Source organism: Pteropus vampyrus, unplaced genomic scaffold (assembly GCF_000151845.1).
Source record: "Pteropus vampyrus isolate Shadow unplaced genomic scaffold, Pvam_2.0 Scaffold37, whole genome shotgun sequence".
In the NCBI taxonomy this organism is placed as follows: Eukaryota; Metazoa; Chordata; class Mammalia; order Chiroptera; family Pteropodidae; genus Pteropus; species Pteropus vampyrus.
Window position 1 is genome coordinate 7,349,864 of NW_011888818.1, and position 20,370 is coordinate 7,370,233.

The 20,370-nt window shown below is 38.2% G+C and overlaps 1 protein-coding gene across 1 annotated transcript in view; it reads right to left on the reverse strand.

Annotated features, from left to right (window-relative positions):
- Positions 1-20,370, reverse strand: part of ALMS1 (ALMS1, centrosome and basal body associated protein) — a 166,065-nt gene that overhangs the window by 72,670 nt on the left and 73,025 nt on the right. The window contains exon 14 of the mRNA XM_023529497.1: positions 2,413-4,232. Coding sequence (XP_023385265.1) covers positions 2,413-4,232 — 1,820 coding nt within the window. The remainder of the gene's footprint in view (positions 1-2,412; positions 4,233-20,370) is intronic.

Genomic DNA, 20,370 nt, shown 5'->3' on the forward strand with positions numbered 1-20,370 from the left:
CCAATATCACCGTCTTGCACCTCCATATCTGTACCACTGGAAAGTCTTCAAAGGCAGTAACAGGCATGGAGCTATCATCTCCTATCACAATGCCTTCTTCTGGAATATCTCCTGAAGGACATGTCTGTAACTCTTCTTGAGGGAGTGTCCCTCTTTTTTGGAAATACGTCTATGGTGGCTTGCTTGGTTTCTTTTTTCATCATAGATTTGCTTGTAAGCAGACAATGCACCATGAACGTTCCTCTCTATTAATGAAAACCTTTAAATGTTGAGGTCCATGTTTTCAAAAATTTTTAGGAGCTTGCTGAGATCTGCAAAAGCTTCTACTAAACCCTTCGCTGTGAATTTTCTTGGGAGTTCCTCTTCTTTTTCTTCTCCTAGAGTTTCTTTTTATCTTGCCTCTTCTCCAACTATTCATTCCTGTTCCAGTTCCAACAACTTCTCATTAGTCAATTCCCCAGGAACCACCTCTAGGAGCTCCTCAATGTCATCTTCATTCACACCCAGGTTAAAGTTTGTCATCTCAGCCACGACCTGGTTGATTTTGTAGCCTCCTCATCCTTGGCAAACCCTCTGGAGTCAGAGATGTCACTAGGCAATAGGAATTTTTCAGTTCCATTAAAATCTTATGGGACCACGGCCATATATACAGTCCACCATTAACCAAAACGTCATTATGTGGAGCATGACTGTATATATACTCAGATGAATGTGTATGTGTATATACAGTTTGAATTATCTATAGACTCTGGAGTCAGACAAACCTAGGTTCAAATGCCACCTCCAACACTCAATGCCATATGACCTTAGGCAAACATTTACTTTCTCTAAGTATTGTTTTTTTAAAATCTATAAATTGAGTTAATGCTATCTATCTCTGATTATACTTAGTATAAAAAGACATAAGCAACCACTACAATGCCTGGTATTTAGTACATTATGAACAAATGGCATTATTATTAGTTCATATTTATACTCACCTAAATTTTCTTATCATTTGAGGAACTCGGCTCCAATAACTAGGCATTTTATCACTTTGATGAGTTTAAGTATTGTATACAAACTTGTCGATCTTTAAATTTCTAGATATTTTTCAAAAGAAATTATCAGTAATGATCTCTACAGGACCCTCCTACTTATAATACCGAAACCAAAATTGACCTTGTTTGATTTTTGTTTTGCCCCAATTCAATTCTCAATTACTTTCAGAGCTATAAGGGACCTTTCAGATTTCCAGCCCTTTCCCTTCCACCATCATCCATATATGAGTGCTAAGGATATTAAATGACTTGTCCAAAAGGATAGTTGGTATTAGAGCTGAAAGTAGGGTTTCAAAATTCAGAGAGACAATAATATCATGTGGTGAAAAACTTTTGCTTTAATTAAACAGACTGCATTTGAATGCCCAATCTGCTGCTTACAAACAGCAGTATTTGAGACAATGCTATTTGCTGACAAAGCAACAATGTCTGTGTCTGTTTCCCAGAGAGTAAATACAGATACTACCATTTTACTTCAAAGGGTTTATCATGAGTATTAAATGAGACAATATATATAAGTCCCTCATTGCAATGACTGCCACATGTGGATACTTAAAGCATATTTTTTCCCTTCCTCCTTTCTAAACCCAGTGCTCTCCATTATGACTTGCTGCCTTCTCAACCAGAAGATGGAAACATTAAACACACAGGGCAGTTCTGTTTAGCCATAATAGAATGTTATGAGTCTCTTATCAGAGACTCATTCATGTAAAATTGAATTAATGACAGCAGTCTTAAAATTAAGATGAATAATACAAATCTAATGCATTTAACCCTGAATTGGGTTTCCTTTCCTACAATACACTGTGAAGTAGGGCATCGCATTAGGTACATTATGTTGATATGCATTACTGGTGGTGTTAACCTTGATCACTTGGCTACTGTAATGTCTGCCGGACTTCTCCACTGGGAAGTTACTTTTTTTTTTTTTTAATTGTAAATACTAAATATTTGAGGAATCAAGAAATGGAAATAAAGAAAGAGGGACAAAGAGAAAGGGCATGTGCAGCAGAGTGAGCATGTGCATGCATCTTGTCCCAAAGCCTGGCCTTCAGCGTATCTCCAACACAATAAATACGGAATGAGTAAATTTTACCACTGGATGATCAAAGATCCTTCTCAGAGTAACTCAATTTAAAATACTTGATGCCAAGACTTGTCAAAGGCCCCATGAAAGTATAAATACATTACTTTCTGATGTTCTCTATTACTTTTATATTTATCCCCTGAAAGACCTCTAACAGATTAGTGAGATACAACTTCCCTTAAGAGAATCATACTGCCTTTCACCCCCAAAACTACATTTGCTTAAGTATTTAAAACCCTTTATCATAAATTCCATCAGCTTGCTTGTCATTACAATGAGACTCACCGATCTGCAGATACCGGAGTCCCTTCTGGACTGGAATATCCTTCCAAATCTGAAAAGTTCACTTGTGTTTGTTTTGAGGTTACTATCTGGCTATTCTGAAAAGGTATTGTTTTCAAGTCCTGAGTATTACTAGGTGGAAGAGGAGACTGTACGACTTGAAAGTCCGGTGAAGATTTAGATCCTAGAAAATCTAAAGATTCTTGACCTATAGGTTTACTGGTCAGTAATTTGGAGGTTGGTTCCAATGATCTTGAAGATTTACTTTGTAGGTCAAAGTCAAACTCACTACTCATCCTTGTTTTAGAAGCAGGATCCAATGTAATCAAGTTTTTATCTAAGGTTCCACTATCCAACTTGGAAGGAGTCTTGGGAGAAAGAGTTATACGGACACAAGAAAGTGCTTTTCTATTTGAAGGTGGAGTAGATGGAGATGTTATTAATGTACTTTGACTTGGGGTTGATTGGGAGACCTCATTATTGAACTTGGCTTCAACATTTATATTAGAAATGTATGATTTAGGCTGATGTTGTTCTTTGTTTTCTACTACGTAATCCTGATCTTGAGGAAGGGGGAAATATTGTTTTCGCATGTGGTGATCTACACCTGGGGCTTTGCTTTGTTCAAAGAGTTGGCGTTGTTCAAGAAAAATGGAAGAAGGAAGGTCTAAAGCTAAATGATCCTGACCTGGCGGAAGGGGAGAGTGGCTTTCTCTCATCTGATGATCTACATGTGGGGCTTTGCTTTGTTCATAGAGTTCTCGTTTTTCAAGAAAAATGCGACAAGGAAGGTTCGGAGCTACAAAATCCTGATTTTGAGGAGGGGGAGAATGGTGTTTTCTCACATGGTGATCTGCATATGGGGTTTTGCATTGTTCAAAGAGCTCTCGTTGGTCAAGAAATATATGCGAAGGAAGATCTGGAGTTATAGTTACACTCTTCTCTTTTACTCCTAGTGTAGAACTTGGTCTGCCCATGCTAATGAGAGTATGGTTATCAGAAAAATGAACTTCCTTGAATTTGTTAATATTTGTACTGGGACTAGGCTCAGAATGACTGCCTGGTCTTTCTAAGAGTTGTTCTTCTTGGTGAGACTGTTCAACAGATAATTTTTGGCCTTGCCTACTACTTTCTGCTAAAATTGTCACAGCGTTATCTGGTGAATGACTAATGATTTTAAATGACGAAGGGGAAGAGATTTCCTGTTTTAGATCTCTAGGCAGATTCTGCTCTTCAGTGAAATGAGAATTAAATACCCCTACGGATGCTCCAGTACACTGGCTACCTTCGGTAACACCAACCTTAAGAACAGAGGAATCTGAAAAGCATTTAGAATGTCGGTGAGATGAAAAAGTGATGGAAGTAGTAAACTTTTTCATGGACTCTGGGGGCAGCATTTGTGATGAAGAATGACAATCCATTTCTTCAGGTGGCACACAAGCAGGTTCTAATTCTGACAGCCAAGGGTCCATCTTTTCACGAAATGGCATTTGAAAACCCTTGCTTATTTTGAAGTCATCAGCTGTAAAGTTTTGAAATGGGGAATGACTTTGTAACCTCAAGGAATTCCAAACTTTGAAATGGGGGTTGCTCTGATCTAGTGAGTTGGAAAGGTTGAAGTGCCTGGTTCTCCATGATGATGGACTCCGTCGTCCTCTGATCATTTCTAAGGGTTCAGCAGATCTGAAAACACAGGGATGGCTGTCCAATTGTGGTTGTTCAGCAGTTAGAGTCCTGAAACATCCTTTTTCATGGCTCTCGATAATGATGTGACTACAGACAGCTTCTGGCTTGTATCCTATTCCCCGTGGACTCTGTAAACCCTAAAAAATATAAACAAGTTCTTAATTGAAGTAGTACAGAAAGTTATATAAAAATCAGTTTCTTGATCTTTCACAATAAAATAGGTAAGAACACAAGAATAAGACAGTTAACTATAGAACAAAATGGCTCATGATAAATAAGACCACGCAGTTAATTTCTTCTGAAAATTTTTCACTGAAGTAATGAAAGCAAAGATTATTGTTGTCCTCCAGTATTCTCACCTATTTTCTGTTAGTAACAGAGGTCCCTTGCCCCAACTTTGCTGGTCACATAGCCACCAAGCTGCAAACATTTCCAGTTTCTTTTGTAGCTAGGTGTGACCATATGACTAGGTTTAGGCCAATAGGATGTGAGCAAAAGCTTCTGTTTCCTGTCTCCGTACTAACATCATCACTACTATCACTGTTAATGGCCAGCTGAAAATAGTCATGTCTAGAACAACCATGGAAACCATATAAAAGGATGGTTCAGCTGCCTACCCAGTTTGGGTCCTTGAATGACCTCAAGGAGCTTGTTCCTATTCCTACCCTAGACTATCACATGAAAGAAAAAATTCTACCTTAGTTGAGTCACTGTATTTTGGGGTCTCTTTGTTACAGAAGCTTAGCGTATACCCTAATATTTTACCACTAAGAATAAGAAAAAGAACTAGTACCTCTTCCTGGGGTATAAGATCAGTGCCTAAAGCTACCATAAATACAAAATTCTTTCAGATTTCTGTGTCTGACCTATAAAGTCATAACTTGGCATTCTATATGATGATATAGCCACATTTGATTTCATACACAAATATTTAAAAATATGTTGCCACTTCCCACATAATAGCGTAGAGGTGCTTTTCCCTATTCTACCTGCTAAGTCCAACTAAAAATCCTGGACAATATACATAAAACAAACTTAAGAAGAATCTGAAAGATTTAGAGAAAAAGGCAGACTAGCTAGGGATCTTGGGGCCTGAGGAATGACATGGTAGTGAGATTCTTGGGTTTTCTTCTTACTAGATTTGGATCCAAAGAAGGCAGCAACCCAAGAACAAAGGGTACAGACAAAAGCTCTAACAAAACCCTGCTCTCATTAGCTAAATAGGAAACTTTTAGACAAAAATTACTGTTTCAGCCAAACACCAAAGGGGTGTTTGGCAAAGGCTAAATGAGAAGCATAGAATTCTACCCTTGCAAAACTAAAATGAGGCACCTCAACATCCAGGCCAAAATGACATTAAAGATGACCAAGTAGAAGCCCAGGACTTATTTTCACCCCTATTGGCTGGTAATGAACTACCTCTCCTTGTGGTGTCAGTGGAGACCACACAGGGATACTGAACTTTCATTCCCATTCAGAAGTCATGAGGCGACTCTCTCTACAGACTGAAAGAAAATATTTGCTAATCTCATATCTAAGATTTTTAATTAACATATAAAAAGAACTCTCAAAACTCAACTGTTAAAGACAATCCAATCAGAAAAATGGGCAAAAAGACCCATATACATTTCACTGAATAAAACAGAGATGGAAAATAAGGGCATGGAAAGATGTTCAACATCATTCATCATTAAGGAAATGCAAATTAAAACCCCAATGAAATATCACTACATATCTATCGGAATGGCTAAAATAAAAAATAGTAACATATCAAATGCTGGTGAAGCTATAATAGTGTGCTGATGTAAATGTTAAATATCCTGACTGTATCAGTGCCAATATCTTGGTTGTGATATATTATTATAGATATGCAAAGATATTACCATTGGTAGAAATTGGGTAAAGGGTAAGTGATCTTTCTATATTATTTCTTAATACTGCACGTGCATCTACAGTTATTTCAAAATAAAATGTTGGATTTTTTAAAAAAAACAACAAATTAATTAAACACCACTGGATAAAACTAACACTTGAAAATTGCCATTTTTATTCTGTGGCTTCTTATTATCCTGACACAGCCTGACACATTACTGGAAAATAAATACTCCAATTTGAGAGAAAATCTGACCATTTCCAACCCAGAGTGGGTACCCTTGGGGCCAGAGTCTAAGGAGTTCTTAAAAGGCATTCCCTCCCACCAAATTATAAGGCCATGCTGTTAGAATTCATAGAAATGTCAAATACAGTACAACATGCATTAGACCACACCGATGCTGTAGTTACAACATGAAAACAAATTTTCCTGAAGCCCAAGTCTTGTCTGTCAGTAAAGACATATGGGCCCCCTCAGCCAGGAACCCTAAAGAGAAGCCCTAGGGGATTGTAGAGGATTCCAGGCCCCTTATCAGTCTCTACCAAGGGGTAGAAACTCAACCTAGCTCCCTCCCTTAAGAAAGGACCAACAAGCTTCCCTATTAGCAGCTCTTTAGTTCAGCAGTCCCTAATTTCTTAATCTCAGGTCAGCCTGAACACAAGTTAGAAATCTTTGCTCAGGCACTGTAGGCTCTTCAAAGAGACCATTGACCTTGCTCTGAGAGCAAATGCCATCACCCTCAGCCCTGGCAGCAGGATCTAGGATCTAATACCCTGACTTTTAAGAGTCAGGGACCCATAATTTCCCTGTATCTTGTCCCTCATCCAGGAGAAAATCATCTGTGTGTACTTCTTTAATTACTCACTGGGGAACACGTAACAACCTTTCATGACTCTCATTGACACTGGAGCCCAAATTATACTGCTTCCCAGGAACCCCTCCAAACGTAAGTGAAGAGCACCCTTTAAATTACCAAGGCATAACAGGTAGTATAGAAGTATTCAACTTATATTGGATGTCACTATTGAACAATCTTTGATGTGCCATGCCACTTGGAACAAACTCAAATTCCTGGCCTTCCTGGTGGGAGCTGCACACTGAAAGCTTGTTAAGACTGCTACCCTAAGATGATAAGTACCCCCCAATATTGTCTGCAACAGGGTACTTAGAGACTTGTGCATAATTCAAGATTTATTAAAGGAAGGAGTCATTAAACACACCTTTTCTCCTTTCAATTCTCCCATTTGGCCCATATTACAGCCACTACTACTGAGTGGCACCTTACAGTAGACTACCAAAGTTTAAATGCTCAGATGCCCCCACTTAAGGCTCCCATTCTCAACATTGTCCAGTTACTTGAGGACATTCAAAGGGCTCCAGGGGACTTACTTTGCCATGACTGATCTAACTAATATGTTCTATTCAGTATCAATTGCCAAGGAGTCACAGCTGCAATCTGCTTTCACTTTTGAAGGCCTCTAGTACATCTTTACCCAGCTGCCTATAATCTTATTTTAATAGCCTGGCCATTGCCCACAATCTTTACTGGAAGGTCCTGGATGCCCTTCCAGTGCCCCTTTGCCCCATACTGATAACATTCTAATATTGGGGTCCCTCAGAGGATGACTCAATGTTCAAGGCCCTAACACAGCTGGTGACTCACCTACAATCTAGAGGTTGGGCTACTGCCCTACATAAAATTCAAGGGCCTGCCACAACTGTTAGATTTCTGGGCATTAACTGATCCTCTAAAGGCAAGGAAATTCCGCTTGCAGTTACATGTAAATTGTTAACTGTTCAGCCTCCTACCATGCTACAGTAAGGCCAATGCATCTTGAGTCTTCACATTTTGGAGGCAACATACACCACATTTATCCATCATTCTTAGACCCATTTATGCAATCCCATGCAAATCCTCTACATTTTATTGGGGAGTAGCTCCACAACAAGCTCTACAGTTGGCACAAAGGTCAATTCATCAAGCCCTTCCCTTGGTTCCTCCTTCTAGGCTGAGACACTGGCCACCATGGACTATGTATCCTGGACCCTTATAGACTAAACACATTTCCTCCTGGCTGCCTATGGACTTTCAGACTATGGACTTTCAGACTAGACAGTTGCTCTCCATTGCACCTTACTATACTCCCTGAGAACATCAATTTCTGGGTGCTTATTGGGCTTTTTAGAAATAGAAGCCCTCACAGACAGAGCCCATTTTCCTGTGTACCCACATTCCTATTACGTCATTCCTCCCAACAGCAGCTAGGAATGACCACAAATGTTTCTTTGCTAAAATGAAAATGGTACCTTCAGTAATGGACTAACCTGACAGAGTAGGTCTTTCCAAATTATAGAAGGATGTGATTTCTCTGATCCTCAGTCCCCTGCCCACGGACCTTGAGGAATTGCTGATGGTGCCCTCACTGCTTAAACCTCTGGAGACCTGGGGTAGCCCCTGGAAAGAGCTGACAGAATAAGAAAGGGAGTCTGTACTTCACAGATGGCAGTGCCACCACTGTACACAGGAGAGCTTTATGAAAAGCAGTGGTGTACCTTCCTGCCAGTAGCACCATACTTGTCAAAGATGGCAAGTCAGGGGAGGCTCAGCTTGCTGAACTTGTGGCAGTACAAAAAGCTGTGCAGCGTGTCACTGCCCTTGACAAGCCTCCTGTCCATATTTTTACTGACTCATGAGAGGTTGCTAACTGGCTAACAGTTTGGTCAGGCCAATAGCAGGACAATTTTCACACTCAAAGCCATCCCATTTGGGGTGCCCCAATTTAGGATGACATTGCCCAGGCACCAACCACAATTAAGGTTACCCACATTTCACTACATACAAAAGTGAGCACACCAGAATCTATCTTTAACTGCAAAGTGGATGACCTTGCCCAAATCCATGTCACCACCATTCAGGGCTCTCAACCAACGATTTACCAACAACTCCATCTGCTCCATCCACTACCACAAAACCACAGCTCCCCTTCACCCCCCATCAATCAATCTTTGACTCCACCATTCCAGCCCTTCCTAGTCACCACTTCCATACCCCTTATTTGCTGGCCAAATGATCCCATATCTCTTCAGGTCATGGGGGAACAGCTGTCACACTGGCCTGGGTCACCATAGGAGCACTGCACTCAAGGCAGTCCTTGCAAAATGAATTGTTTTGAATTGTAAATTATACTCCCAAACCAAACACAGGAAACTGCCCTGTCATGCTTCAGTTGCAAAGACCACCCTTTTAGCTACTGGCAGGTTAATTTCATAGGACATCTTCCTCTCCCTAAATCAGGCACTATCTTCGCCATACCCATCAGAAGAACAGGTAATCTCTTTCTTTTCTAAATATATCCTGCCTCCATTCAGCCCTCCTGATATCACTCACTCAGATGAAAGATCTCATCTTATTGCCCAAATAAGACAGCATTGGGCTCTCCAATAGAGCATCTAATGGAGCTTTCATCTTCCATACTGGCCACATGCCTCTGGCATTACTGAACACAATGGTCTTTTAAAATTCTTGCTCCTTAAGTTACAAGTGGTAAATGGACTTTCTTGCTGCTAGGGGCACTTACTACTTTAAACTTGAGGCTATATGGCCACCACTCTCCTCAAGCCCACCAACTGGGCTTGCCCAGTCATGTTGCCTATGATTGTTATCACAAGGGAATATGATGCCTTCATCTTACAAGACAATATTACTGATATTTTCCCCAACAATATTGAGTCCCCCTAAAGATTTAAATGTTGATCATCTCACCTGCCAGTATTCATTGGCGATGTGATTTGGGACGGGTGGTTAGCTGTGACCTCCTGGTCATAATTAGTCCTCGCCCATTAGAAGAACACATGCTGCTGCTTGACCACACTTACCTACTGAATATGCAAACTCCAGCTGAAATTCCAATGTATAGTGGCTTTAGAAGATGGCTCATTTCTCCTAATCATACCTCCCCACAGGAAGTAGAAATAATTGCACCCGGACCCACCGAAAGAATGGTGTGGAACTCTAAAAGGGGGGGAAGAGGCACTCAGGTTGGTTGACACATCAGAAGATGACATCATGGCAATACAATCACAACACCTGACCCTACTCCACTTTAGAGGCCACTAGTGAGCTGCTGACCCACAGCGGCCCCATGAGAAATCTTCACATAGGCTAGTCATTGAACAGGTGCCAAGAATTTAAAATGCACATGCTTGCTACTGTTGACCTTACTCTGTGCCTTTTGTGCTGCCTGGGTCATGGGGCTTCTCCTCAACCCCAGAGACAACACTAAAAGTAGCTGGAAGTACATAGCTCCTGCCCATAATTGCACCCCACAATTGGCAGATGGTGTGTTTTGGAAGTCTGCCCTAGAAGGGCTGTGCCCAAAATGCTACCAGGTGTGAATACTAGCCAGGCGATTCAAGCCCTCTATCTTAAATGGGACCAATGGCACAAATGCTTAAAGGCCACCAGTCATTACATTGCCCTAATTTCAACCCTAATTAGCTGACAGGCTTATGTACTTCACACCTATCTCTGATAATATAGGGCAAACATTAAATTGTTGAGAACAGGTAACTAAATTTTCTTTAAGCCAAAGGTACACGTGTGTCTCCAAATTTTACTCTTTATGGATGGAGACCTCTTATAACTCAGAGGAAAGCATGACTCAATCATTAGTGAGGTGCACCCCTGAGGACTTCCAAGACTTGCTGAGAACTTGTGAGACAAATCAGGGCATCCTAAATCTATGCAACCCTGTTAGGCTCCTTGGGCCTTAAGTTCCCCTCCTTGGTAGCTACCTGAGGGAGATAACCTTCTCTGGGATGGCTCCCTTACCGGTGACAACAATGGCAATGATACCGAGGAAAACAACTTCATCCCAAATGCTGCCTCCGTATGTGTCCACTACAGAGGAGACAATGCCCAGGAAGGCACAGTGGCTGATGATGGCAAGGACTCTATAGGGCTTGCTGAACTGAACATTTGTTTATCTAAATTCTCTGCTGACAACCCCCTTGGTATTTTGTAGATTTAACTATGTGTTTACTTAGAGGCCCCCTTGCTTACTACAATGCTTACTGTGATACTATGACCACTAGGCTGCTCTCCACTGTACCTCTACGCTCTAGAAGAACAAGGCATGTGTTGAGTCTCAAAACCTTATGGGGGCCCCTATAAACACTTCACTTAGTTGCTTGCCCTCACTACACCCATTAGATTGGTCCACATTACACATCCTATCAGGGGTTAGTGAATTTAATTTCTATTGGGAAGACCCCTCCCTGTGGATGCTATCACCACCGCAGCACTCCCACACACAATCTCCAGGACCACAGCCACAGGGTAACTTGCCTACATCGCTCTGAAGGGACCCTTTCCCACTGTCACCACTCAGGGCTCCACAATCCTCCCATTAAAGCCCTCAAATAGTCATAATTTTTCTTCTTTTTTCCCCCTCTTCAAACCCTTGTGTCAAGGGCTGACTTTCAACAGATCACAGCAAGCCTAATATCCTTATACAATGAGCAGAAACCAAAGCTCATTTTTTTCGATCACTGTAACTGGGCATGTTACCAGGATCAGCATAAATATATTCCTGAGTTAGTGGCCTACCCAGCTTTCACTAACCCTGTCTCCATTTGCCCAACAGATAGCACTCCATGCACCCCTGTGGCCTGCCCAGCAAACCTCTACAGTGCTCAACTGCTCCAATGCAGGAGGACACTTACCATACAGTATGTGGCACCTGGTAGGAGCCCCCACATGCTCTTTATAATCCTCCAAATCTGTCCGGGCAAGAATACCACAAGAAAGAATATGATCCACACCTTGTCCCAAGAAGCACATCCCCACAGCATTGAGCCGTGCAGCACAGTTGCCCAGGGGAAATCACAAATAATGTCAACTTTCCCAATCAAACAGTATCTACTGTGGGTCCAGTGCCCTGGATCCACCACACATTTGTGGTTCTCCATAATGTGCACTTCTATTTCCCTCAACCTCCTTGCTAGCCCCTGAGGAGTCCTATAAGTTCATACCAATGCACTTTAGTCTCCCTGAGACTACCTTCATACAAATCACTAAACAGGGCCCTAAATTCATTTCTTTCTGCCCCTCACATCAAGAGTGTGTGGTATTCATCCCCATTATCTTTGAAGTAGGTCTACTACTATCCTTCAGAGGAACTGGGTTAGGCACCACCACAAGCACACAAAAACAAATGAAGGCAAATAACCAACCTGTCAACCACACTGTCTAAACATATTACCAAAGCCAAGACTAATACAACTACATGATTCTTCAGTGCAGATGGTTTCAAATAACTGTTTAGCTTTACATATTGGCCAAGGAAAGAGGTGTATGTGCTGTAAAGGGCATCATCTGCTACATGTATATTAATAATTCTGGACAAAATCAGACAAACTTATAAAAGATGGCTTAACAGGTACAAGTATTCCATAATCTCACCCAAGTTTTTAATCAAATACCTACCTTAACCTTATCCATGGGCTTTATTTTCTTGGCTGGTTCTCAAGAAATGGGGTTGATGATTACAGCAGGATTTCAAACTATCATATACCTACTGATGTTCTTGATTGGCATTTTTGCTTTGCTCAAATGTTTCATATGCTAGGTGACCAAAACCCTGCCAGTAGCTTTTAATATCTCCAACATCCAGACAGTGCCTATGATTTTCCCTAAAGACTAATGCCTAGGCATCACAGGGTCAATTGTGATGAGAAAACAGCTATTTTGAGTTGCTACCTAGGCATTTTACAGTATGACAACCCTGCTCCCACCTAGAGTATGGACAGTTAGATAAGGACCTGAGTTTAGGATACCCACCACAAAAAAAGTTCCCTCTTTGTTTTTTTCTGGGGCATCTTTTCAAATAATCTCTTAGAGCTAAGCCTGCGAAAAGTTAGTGACCTCTGCCTCAACCACCTTATAAGTAATATATGCTTGCTACCCTGCTCTCTACCTCCTGGACAGAGGACTGCCCTTCCCTCAGCTTAATGCACTCCACCCCTCACACTTCTGGGATCTGTAAGTAATAAATTTTGTGACTTTTTTTTGTGTGAGTATATTCGAAACTGTGTCTTCAATCAAAATGACCACAGGGTTTTCATTTCCCCAAAGTGGGAGCTCAGATGCTGAGAAAGCTATTTACCAACCCTATGTAGGCAGCTTGTGCTCCCTCATTCAAGAGGTTATAAGCTGCATATTCTTAATTTAATATACCAGCTACAAGCCCCACAACACAGCATACTACAAAGGAAAAAAAAAAAAAAAGCTGTCTGGAGAGACAGAGCAAGTACAAAACCAGACATGGAAGGAATTTAATTGTAATTATTGGGCCAGGAATTTAAAACAGCTATGATTAATATGCTAAGGACCCTAAGACAGCATGCATGAACACAAAGACAATGTAAGCAGAGAGATGAAAATCCTAAGAATGAATGACAAAGAAATGCTAGAGATCAAAAACACTGTAAGAGAAATGAAGAATGCCTTTGATAGGTTCATTAGTAGCCTAGCCATGGCCAAGGCAAGAACCTTGAACTTCAGGATATCTCAATAAAAAACCTCTAAAACTGAAAAGCAAAGAGAACAAAGAATGAAAGTCAAAGGACTCTGGGACGACTACAAAAGATATAACATAAGGCAATGGGAATACTAAAAGAGAAGAAAAAAAGAAACAAGAAATATTCAAAACAACAATAACTAAGAATTTCACCCAAATAAATGCCAGACACCAAAATACAGATCCAGGAAGTTCAGAATAAACGCAAAAAAACTACACCTAGGTAAAACGTTGTTAAAGTACAGAATATCAAAGATAAAGAAAAAATCTTGTAAGAACCCCAAAATCAAAAGAAGTACTAAATAAATGTAGAGATATTCCATGTTTATGAACTGAAAACCTAATACTGTCAAGATCTTCAGTTCCTTCCAACTTGATCTATAGATTGGCAATGCAATTCAATCATAATCACAGCAAGTTATTTTGTGGATATTGTCAAACTGATACTGAAGTTTATATAGAGAGGCAAAAGACCCAGAATAGTCAACACAATATTAAAGGAAAAGAAAAAAGTTGGAGGACCAATACTATTTGACTTCAAGACTTACTATAAAGCTACAGCAATCAAGACAATGTGATATTGGTGAAAGAATAGAGAAACAGATCACTGTAACATAACAAAGCCCACAAACAGACCCACTAATTATAGCCAATTGATCTTTGAAAAAGGAACAAAGGCAATATAACAGAACAAAGGTAGTCTTTTAAACAAATGGTGCTGGATCATCAACTGAGCATCCACATGCAAAATATGAATCTAGATACAGACCTTAAACCTTTCACAAAAATTAACTGAAAATGGATCACAGACCTAAATGCAAATGCAAAACTACAAAACTCCTACATGATAACATAGATGACCTTGGATATAATGAATTTTTAGATACAATATCAAAGGCACAATCCTTGAAAAAAGTAATTGATAAGCTGGACTCATTAAAATTAAAAACTTCTGTTCTGTGAAACGTAATGTCAAGACAGTAAAAAGACAAGCCACAGACTGGGGGAAAATATCTGCAAAAGACACATCTGATAAAGAACTTTTTATCTAAAATATACATGTAACTCTTACAACTCAACCATACAAAACAACCCAATTAGAAACTGGGCAATAGATCTGAACAGATATCTCACCAAAGATGATATATGGCTGGAACACAGGCATATATGAAAAGATGCTCTACATTATCTATTATGAAATTATCAAACTGCAAATTAAAATAACAATGAGACATCACTACATACCTACTAGAATGGCCAAAATCCATAACACTGACAATACCAAATGCTGACAAGGATGTGGAGAACAGGAAATCCAATTTGTCGTTGGTAGAAATGCAAAATGGTACAGCCACTTTATGACTGTTTGGCAGTTTCTTACAAAACTCACAGCAGCTTTATTCATAATTGCCAAAACCTGAAAGCAACCAAGGCGTCCTTTAGTAGGTGAATGGATAAATAAACTATGGTACACCTAGACAATGGAATACTATTCGGTGCTACGAAGAAATGAGCTATCAAACCAGGAAAAAGTATGGAAGAACCTTAAATATTATCACTAATCAAGAGAAGTCCATCTGAAAAGGATACATACTATATATGATTCCAATATACAAATAGTACTGTATGTACAGTGTACATTGTTGAAAAGGCAAAAAAAGTAAGGAGACAGTAAAAAAGACGAGTGGAACTGCAACTTGGTACAGCCACTACGGAAAACAGTATGGAGGTTCCTCAAAAAACTAAGAATTGATCTATCATATGATTCAGTAATCCTTCTACTGGGTATTTACCCCAAAGACTTGAAAACCCATATCCGATAAGATATTTGTACACTGATTATCATAGCAGCATTATTCACAGTGGCCAGGACATGGAAGCAACTGAAGTGTCTTACGATAGATGATTGGATAAAGAAGCTGTGGTACATATATGCAATGGAATATTACTCAGCCATGAGAAGAGATGAAATACTGCCATTTGCAACAACATAGATGGACCTCGAGATAATCATGCTAAGCAAAATAAGCCAGAGAGAAAAAGCTGAAAATCACATGATATCACTTATATGTGGGATATAAACCTAAAAGCAACAAATGAACAGGACAAATAGAAACTTATGGACAGGGACTATAGACTAGTGGTTACCAGAAGTGGGGAGGTAGATGGGATAAAGGGGGTCAAATACATGGTGACAGAAAGAAATCTAACTATGGGAGGTGAACACACAGTGTAAATATATATATGCCTTATTGTTAATGAGTACAGCTGAAACTTATTGGATTTCATTAACCAATGTTACCATAAAAAACATAAATTAAAAAAAAAAAAATCAGTGGGTGCAGTGGGGGTGGCCAGGTGGTAGAACTGAATAGACAGACTACAAAGGAACTTTAAGATGGTGAAAATACTCTGTATGATATTATAATGATGGATATATGTCATTAATACATTGTTCAAACCCACAGAGTATATATATCAGGAATGAATCTTTATGTAAAGGATGGACTTGGGTGATTATGATTTATCAGTGTAGGTTCATCAATTGCAACAAATGTACCACTCTGGTGGGAGATGTTGATAATGGTGGAGAAAATGCATGTGTTGGGCCTTATCTTTCTTTCAATTTTGCTGTGAACGTAAAACAGCTCAAAAAGTAGTCTATTGTTCCTAGTGTATAGAATATTAAAATAAACATCTGAATTCCTTCTACAATGATTCAATAACTGTAGAACAGTTTCCCCTATCAGCTTTATATCTCTACACAGACATTGGGATATGATCTAATAATTCACCTCCGCATCTCCTAAAAACAGGAATATTAACCTACCAAATAACTACAATGTCAATATCACACCCATAATATTACCTAATAAGTCAGATACTTTTCTTAGAAGTTAAATCTCTGACCAACAAGAATTTTCTACCTTGTTCATGTTCAATCTACTCAAAATTTGTTTACATAGCCCTTGAAAATTCAGCCACTTCATGAAAACATTAAATTTAACAAGGAAAGAGGTACACGGTATATTCTCTTATGATTTCAAAATTTCTCATAATTTAGCCCACTCCTTTTCATTTATAACATTCTATTTTTTTTTTTTGTAACCTTCCTGTTAGCTAGTGGTTGCCTATTGATTCAGAATCTTTCCAAGATTCAACACTAAGTTTTAATGTCCAATTTTATCTTTTTTTTTTTTTTTTAGTTCACTAATTAATTCTGGGTTTAATAATTTCTTTTGTATTACTTTCTTCATTTGGATTGTTTTATATTTACTCTTAAGTTTATGGTTTTCTTATAAACCATATACCATGATGATATAAATTATTAACTTCAAATTTTTCCTATCTTCATAAGTTACCAAACAAAAAAGAGAAAGCAAGGAAACAATATCCTGCTGAGGAGTCAGTAAATTTTTAAATACAAATAAGATTTTGTTTTCATAGCCTGAGATGGGTCAAAATGATCTTAATAGTTTGTGCCAAAAGCAATGTAAGAAGGTGTGTTTAGAAGCCTACAAAATGTAATTTCTTATCCTCTGCACTTTTGTGGACTAGAGGTCAGTAAGATAAATAATCTTAATGATTTGGCACTGCACTTGTACATGAAAATCAATTATTTAACATAGCAAAAAAAATAAAATGACAGAACTAGGCTCTGACTATCAGCAATTACTTTGAAAGTAAAGGATTAAACTCTCTAATCAAACAGAAATTGGCAGAATGGGTGGGGGGGCAGGGAGGTTCACCTATACGCTATCTCCAAGGGACTCGCTTTAAGGAAATTCTGACATATGCTACGACATATATAAATCTTGAAGACATTATGCTAAATGAAATAAACCAATCATAAAAAGTCAAATATTATATGATTCCACTTATATGAGGTACTTAATTAAAATCAGACAGAAAGTAGAATGGTGATTGCCAGGGGCTGAGGGTAGGGTAGAATGGAGAGAAATAGTTTAATGGGTAGAATTTCATTTTGGCAAGATGAAAAGAGTTCTGTATGTATGGCGATGATGGTTGTACAATATGAATATACTTTATAACAGTGAACGATGTACTTTAAAATGGTTAAGATGGTAAATTTTATACTATGTGTATTTTACCACAATTAAAAATTTCTTAAATCCATGCCTTGATTCTTTGAAGCAGCCTGTGCGACCTAAATAATCTTCCTTTTAATACATACAATGTCTTTCTATTTACTTAGTTCTTCTTTCATGACTCTCAGTAGAATTTTAATATTCTCCAATAAAGATCTTATATATCTTTTGTTAGACTCATCTCTTCATATTTTTAGTTATTGCTGCTATAAGAAATTGTTATCTTATTTAAAGCTATCTGTGATCTCAACTCATCTCTCTTGTTCTATGTTTTTTATTAATGTATAACAGGTATTCAGTAAAGTACATAAATCTGAACTGAAAGCTTGATAATTTTTATATGTGTGTAAATGCCACCCAAATCCAAATATACAACACCTCTTATGCCTGAGAAGACCTCTTGTTTCTCTGCCCAGTCATATCACCCACCTGTCCCTACCAGAGGTAACCATTACTCTTACTTTATTCAAAATTAGATTAGTTTGCCTGTTTTTGAATTTCATAGAAATGGACTTATTCTGTGTGACTCATTTGCTAAACATGTGAAATCCTTCAGTGTTGTTGAGACAGCAGTAGTTTGTTCTTTTCTATTGCTATGAAGAATTCCACTGTATGAATAAGTCGCAATTGATTCATCTACTCTATTCTTGATGGACATTCACATTGTTTTCAGTTTTTGGCTACTACGATTACATTTGACCATGTCTTTTGGTGAATATACACACTGATGTCACTTGAGCACATACCTGGAAGTAGGACTGTAGTGTCTTAAGGCACACATAAGTCTACCTTTATTAGATAATGCTAAATTTAGATTTAAAAAATATTGTACCAATAATCATTCTAAATGTAAATGGACTGAACTCACCAATCAAAAGGTACAGAGCAGGTGAATGGATTAATAAATAAGACCCAAATATATGCTCTCTTCAAGAGACCGATCTCAGCTCCAAAGACAATTACAAGCTCAATGTGAAAGGATACTCCAGGCAAAGGGTATCCAGAAAGAAAGAAGGTATAGCCATACTTATAACAGACAAGATAGACATCAAGCCATTTTATAATGATAAAGGGGACAAGTCATCAAGACATAACATTAACATTAACACATAAACACCCAACACTTAGTAGCATCAAAATATATCGAACAACTACTAAGAGACCTAAAATATGCATCAAAATAATAGTAGACAACTTTAACGCCTCACTTATACCAATGAATAGATCATCCAGACAGAAAGTCAACAAGGAAACATCGGGCTTAAATAACACATTATATCAGATGGACTTAATATTTACAAAACTTTCCACCCAAAAGCAAAAGAAAACACATTCTTCTCAAGTGCACATGGAAGATTCTCATAAATAGTCCACAGTGAGACATAAAACGAGTCTCAATAAATTTAAGAAGACTGAAATCATATTAAGCATCTTTTCTGTCCACAATGGTATGAAACTAGAAATCAACTAAAAGAAGAAAGCTGGAAAAATCACAAATATGTGGAGATTAAAAAACACACTAATGAACAACTATTGGGTCAATGAAGAAATAAAAATAGAAATCAAAAGATACAGGAATCAAAAGATACATAGAGAGAAATGAAAATATAACACACAAGAAAACACAAAAACCTTTGAGATACAGCAAAAGTGGTACCACAAGGAAAATTTATAGCAATATAGGCCTACCCTCAAGAAAAATCCCAGTAAACAACCTACCATTACATTATAACTATGTAGAAAAAAAAAAAAAATGGAAGCCCAAAGTCAGTAGAAGAAAGAAAATAATAAAAATCAGAGCAAAAATAAAAGACACTAAAAAGACAATAGAAAAGATTAATGAAACTAAGACCTATTTCTTTAAAAAGATAAACAAAATTGATAAGCCTTTAGCTGGACTCACCAAGGAAAAACAGAAGACCCAAATAAATAAAATCAGAAATGAAAGAGAAGCTACAATGAATACCCAAGAAATACAAAGGATCTTAAAAGAATACTATGAAAGGCTATACAACACCAAATTGGAAAACTTAAAATGGACAAATTGTTAGACTCATACAATCTTCCTAGATTGAATCATGAAAAAAATGGAGAATGTGAACAGACTGATTACTACTACTAAGGAAAATGAAAGAGTAATCAAAAACCTCCCAAAAAACAGAAGTCTAGGCAGGACCAGATGACGGCACTGGTGATCTAACAAATATTCAAAAATGGTTTAATAGTCATCCTTCTCAAACTCTTCCAAAAAATCAAAGAGGAGGAAATGCTCCCTAACTCATTTTACAAAGCCAACATTCCCATAATACCAGGAAAGGGCAATGAAGAAAAAAAGAAAATTACAGGCCATTATCTCTGATAAACATAGATGTGAAAATCTTCAACAAATCACTGCAATGCATTAAAAGGATCATACACTACAATCAAGTGGGATTCACTCCAGGGATGCAAGAATGGTTCAACTTCTGCAAATCAATCAATGTGATACACTATATTAACAAAATAAAGGATAAAAATCATATGATTATATCAATAGGTACAGAAAAAGCATGTGACAAGATACAACATTTATAAAAAAACAAAAAACAAAAAACAAAAACATTTTAAGGTATAGAAATAGAACAAAAAATCCTAAAATTTATATAGAACCACAAAAGACCCTGAATAGCTGAAGCAACCCTAAGAAAGAACAATAAAGCTGGGTGTATCACAC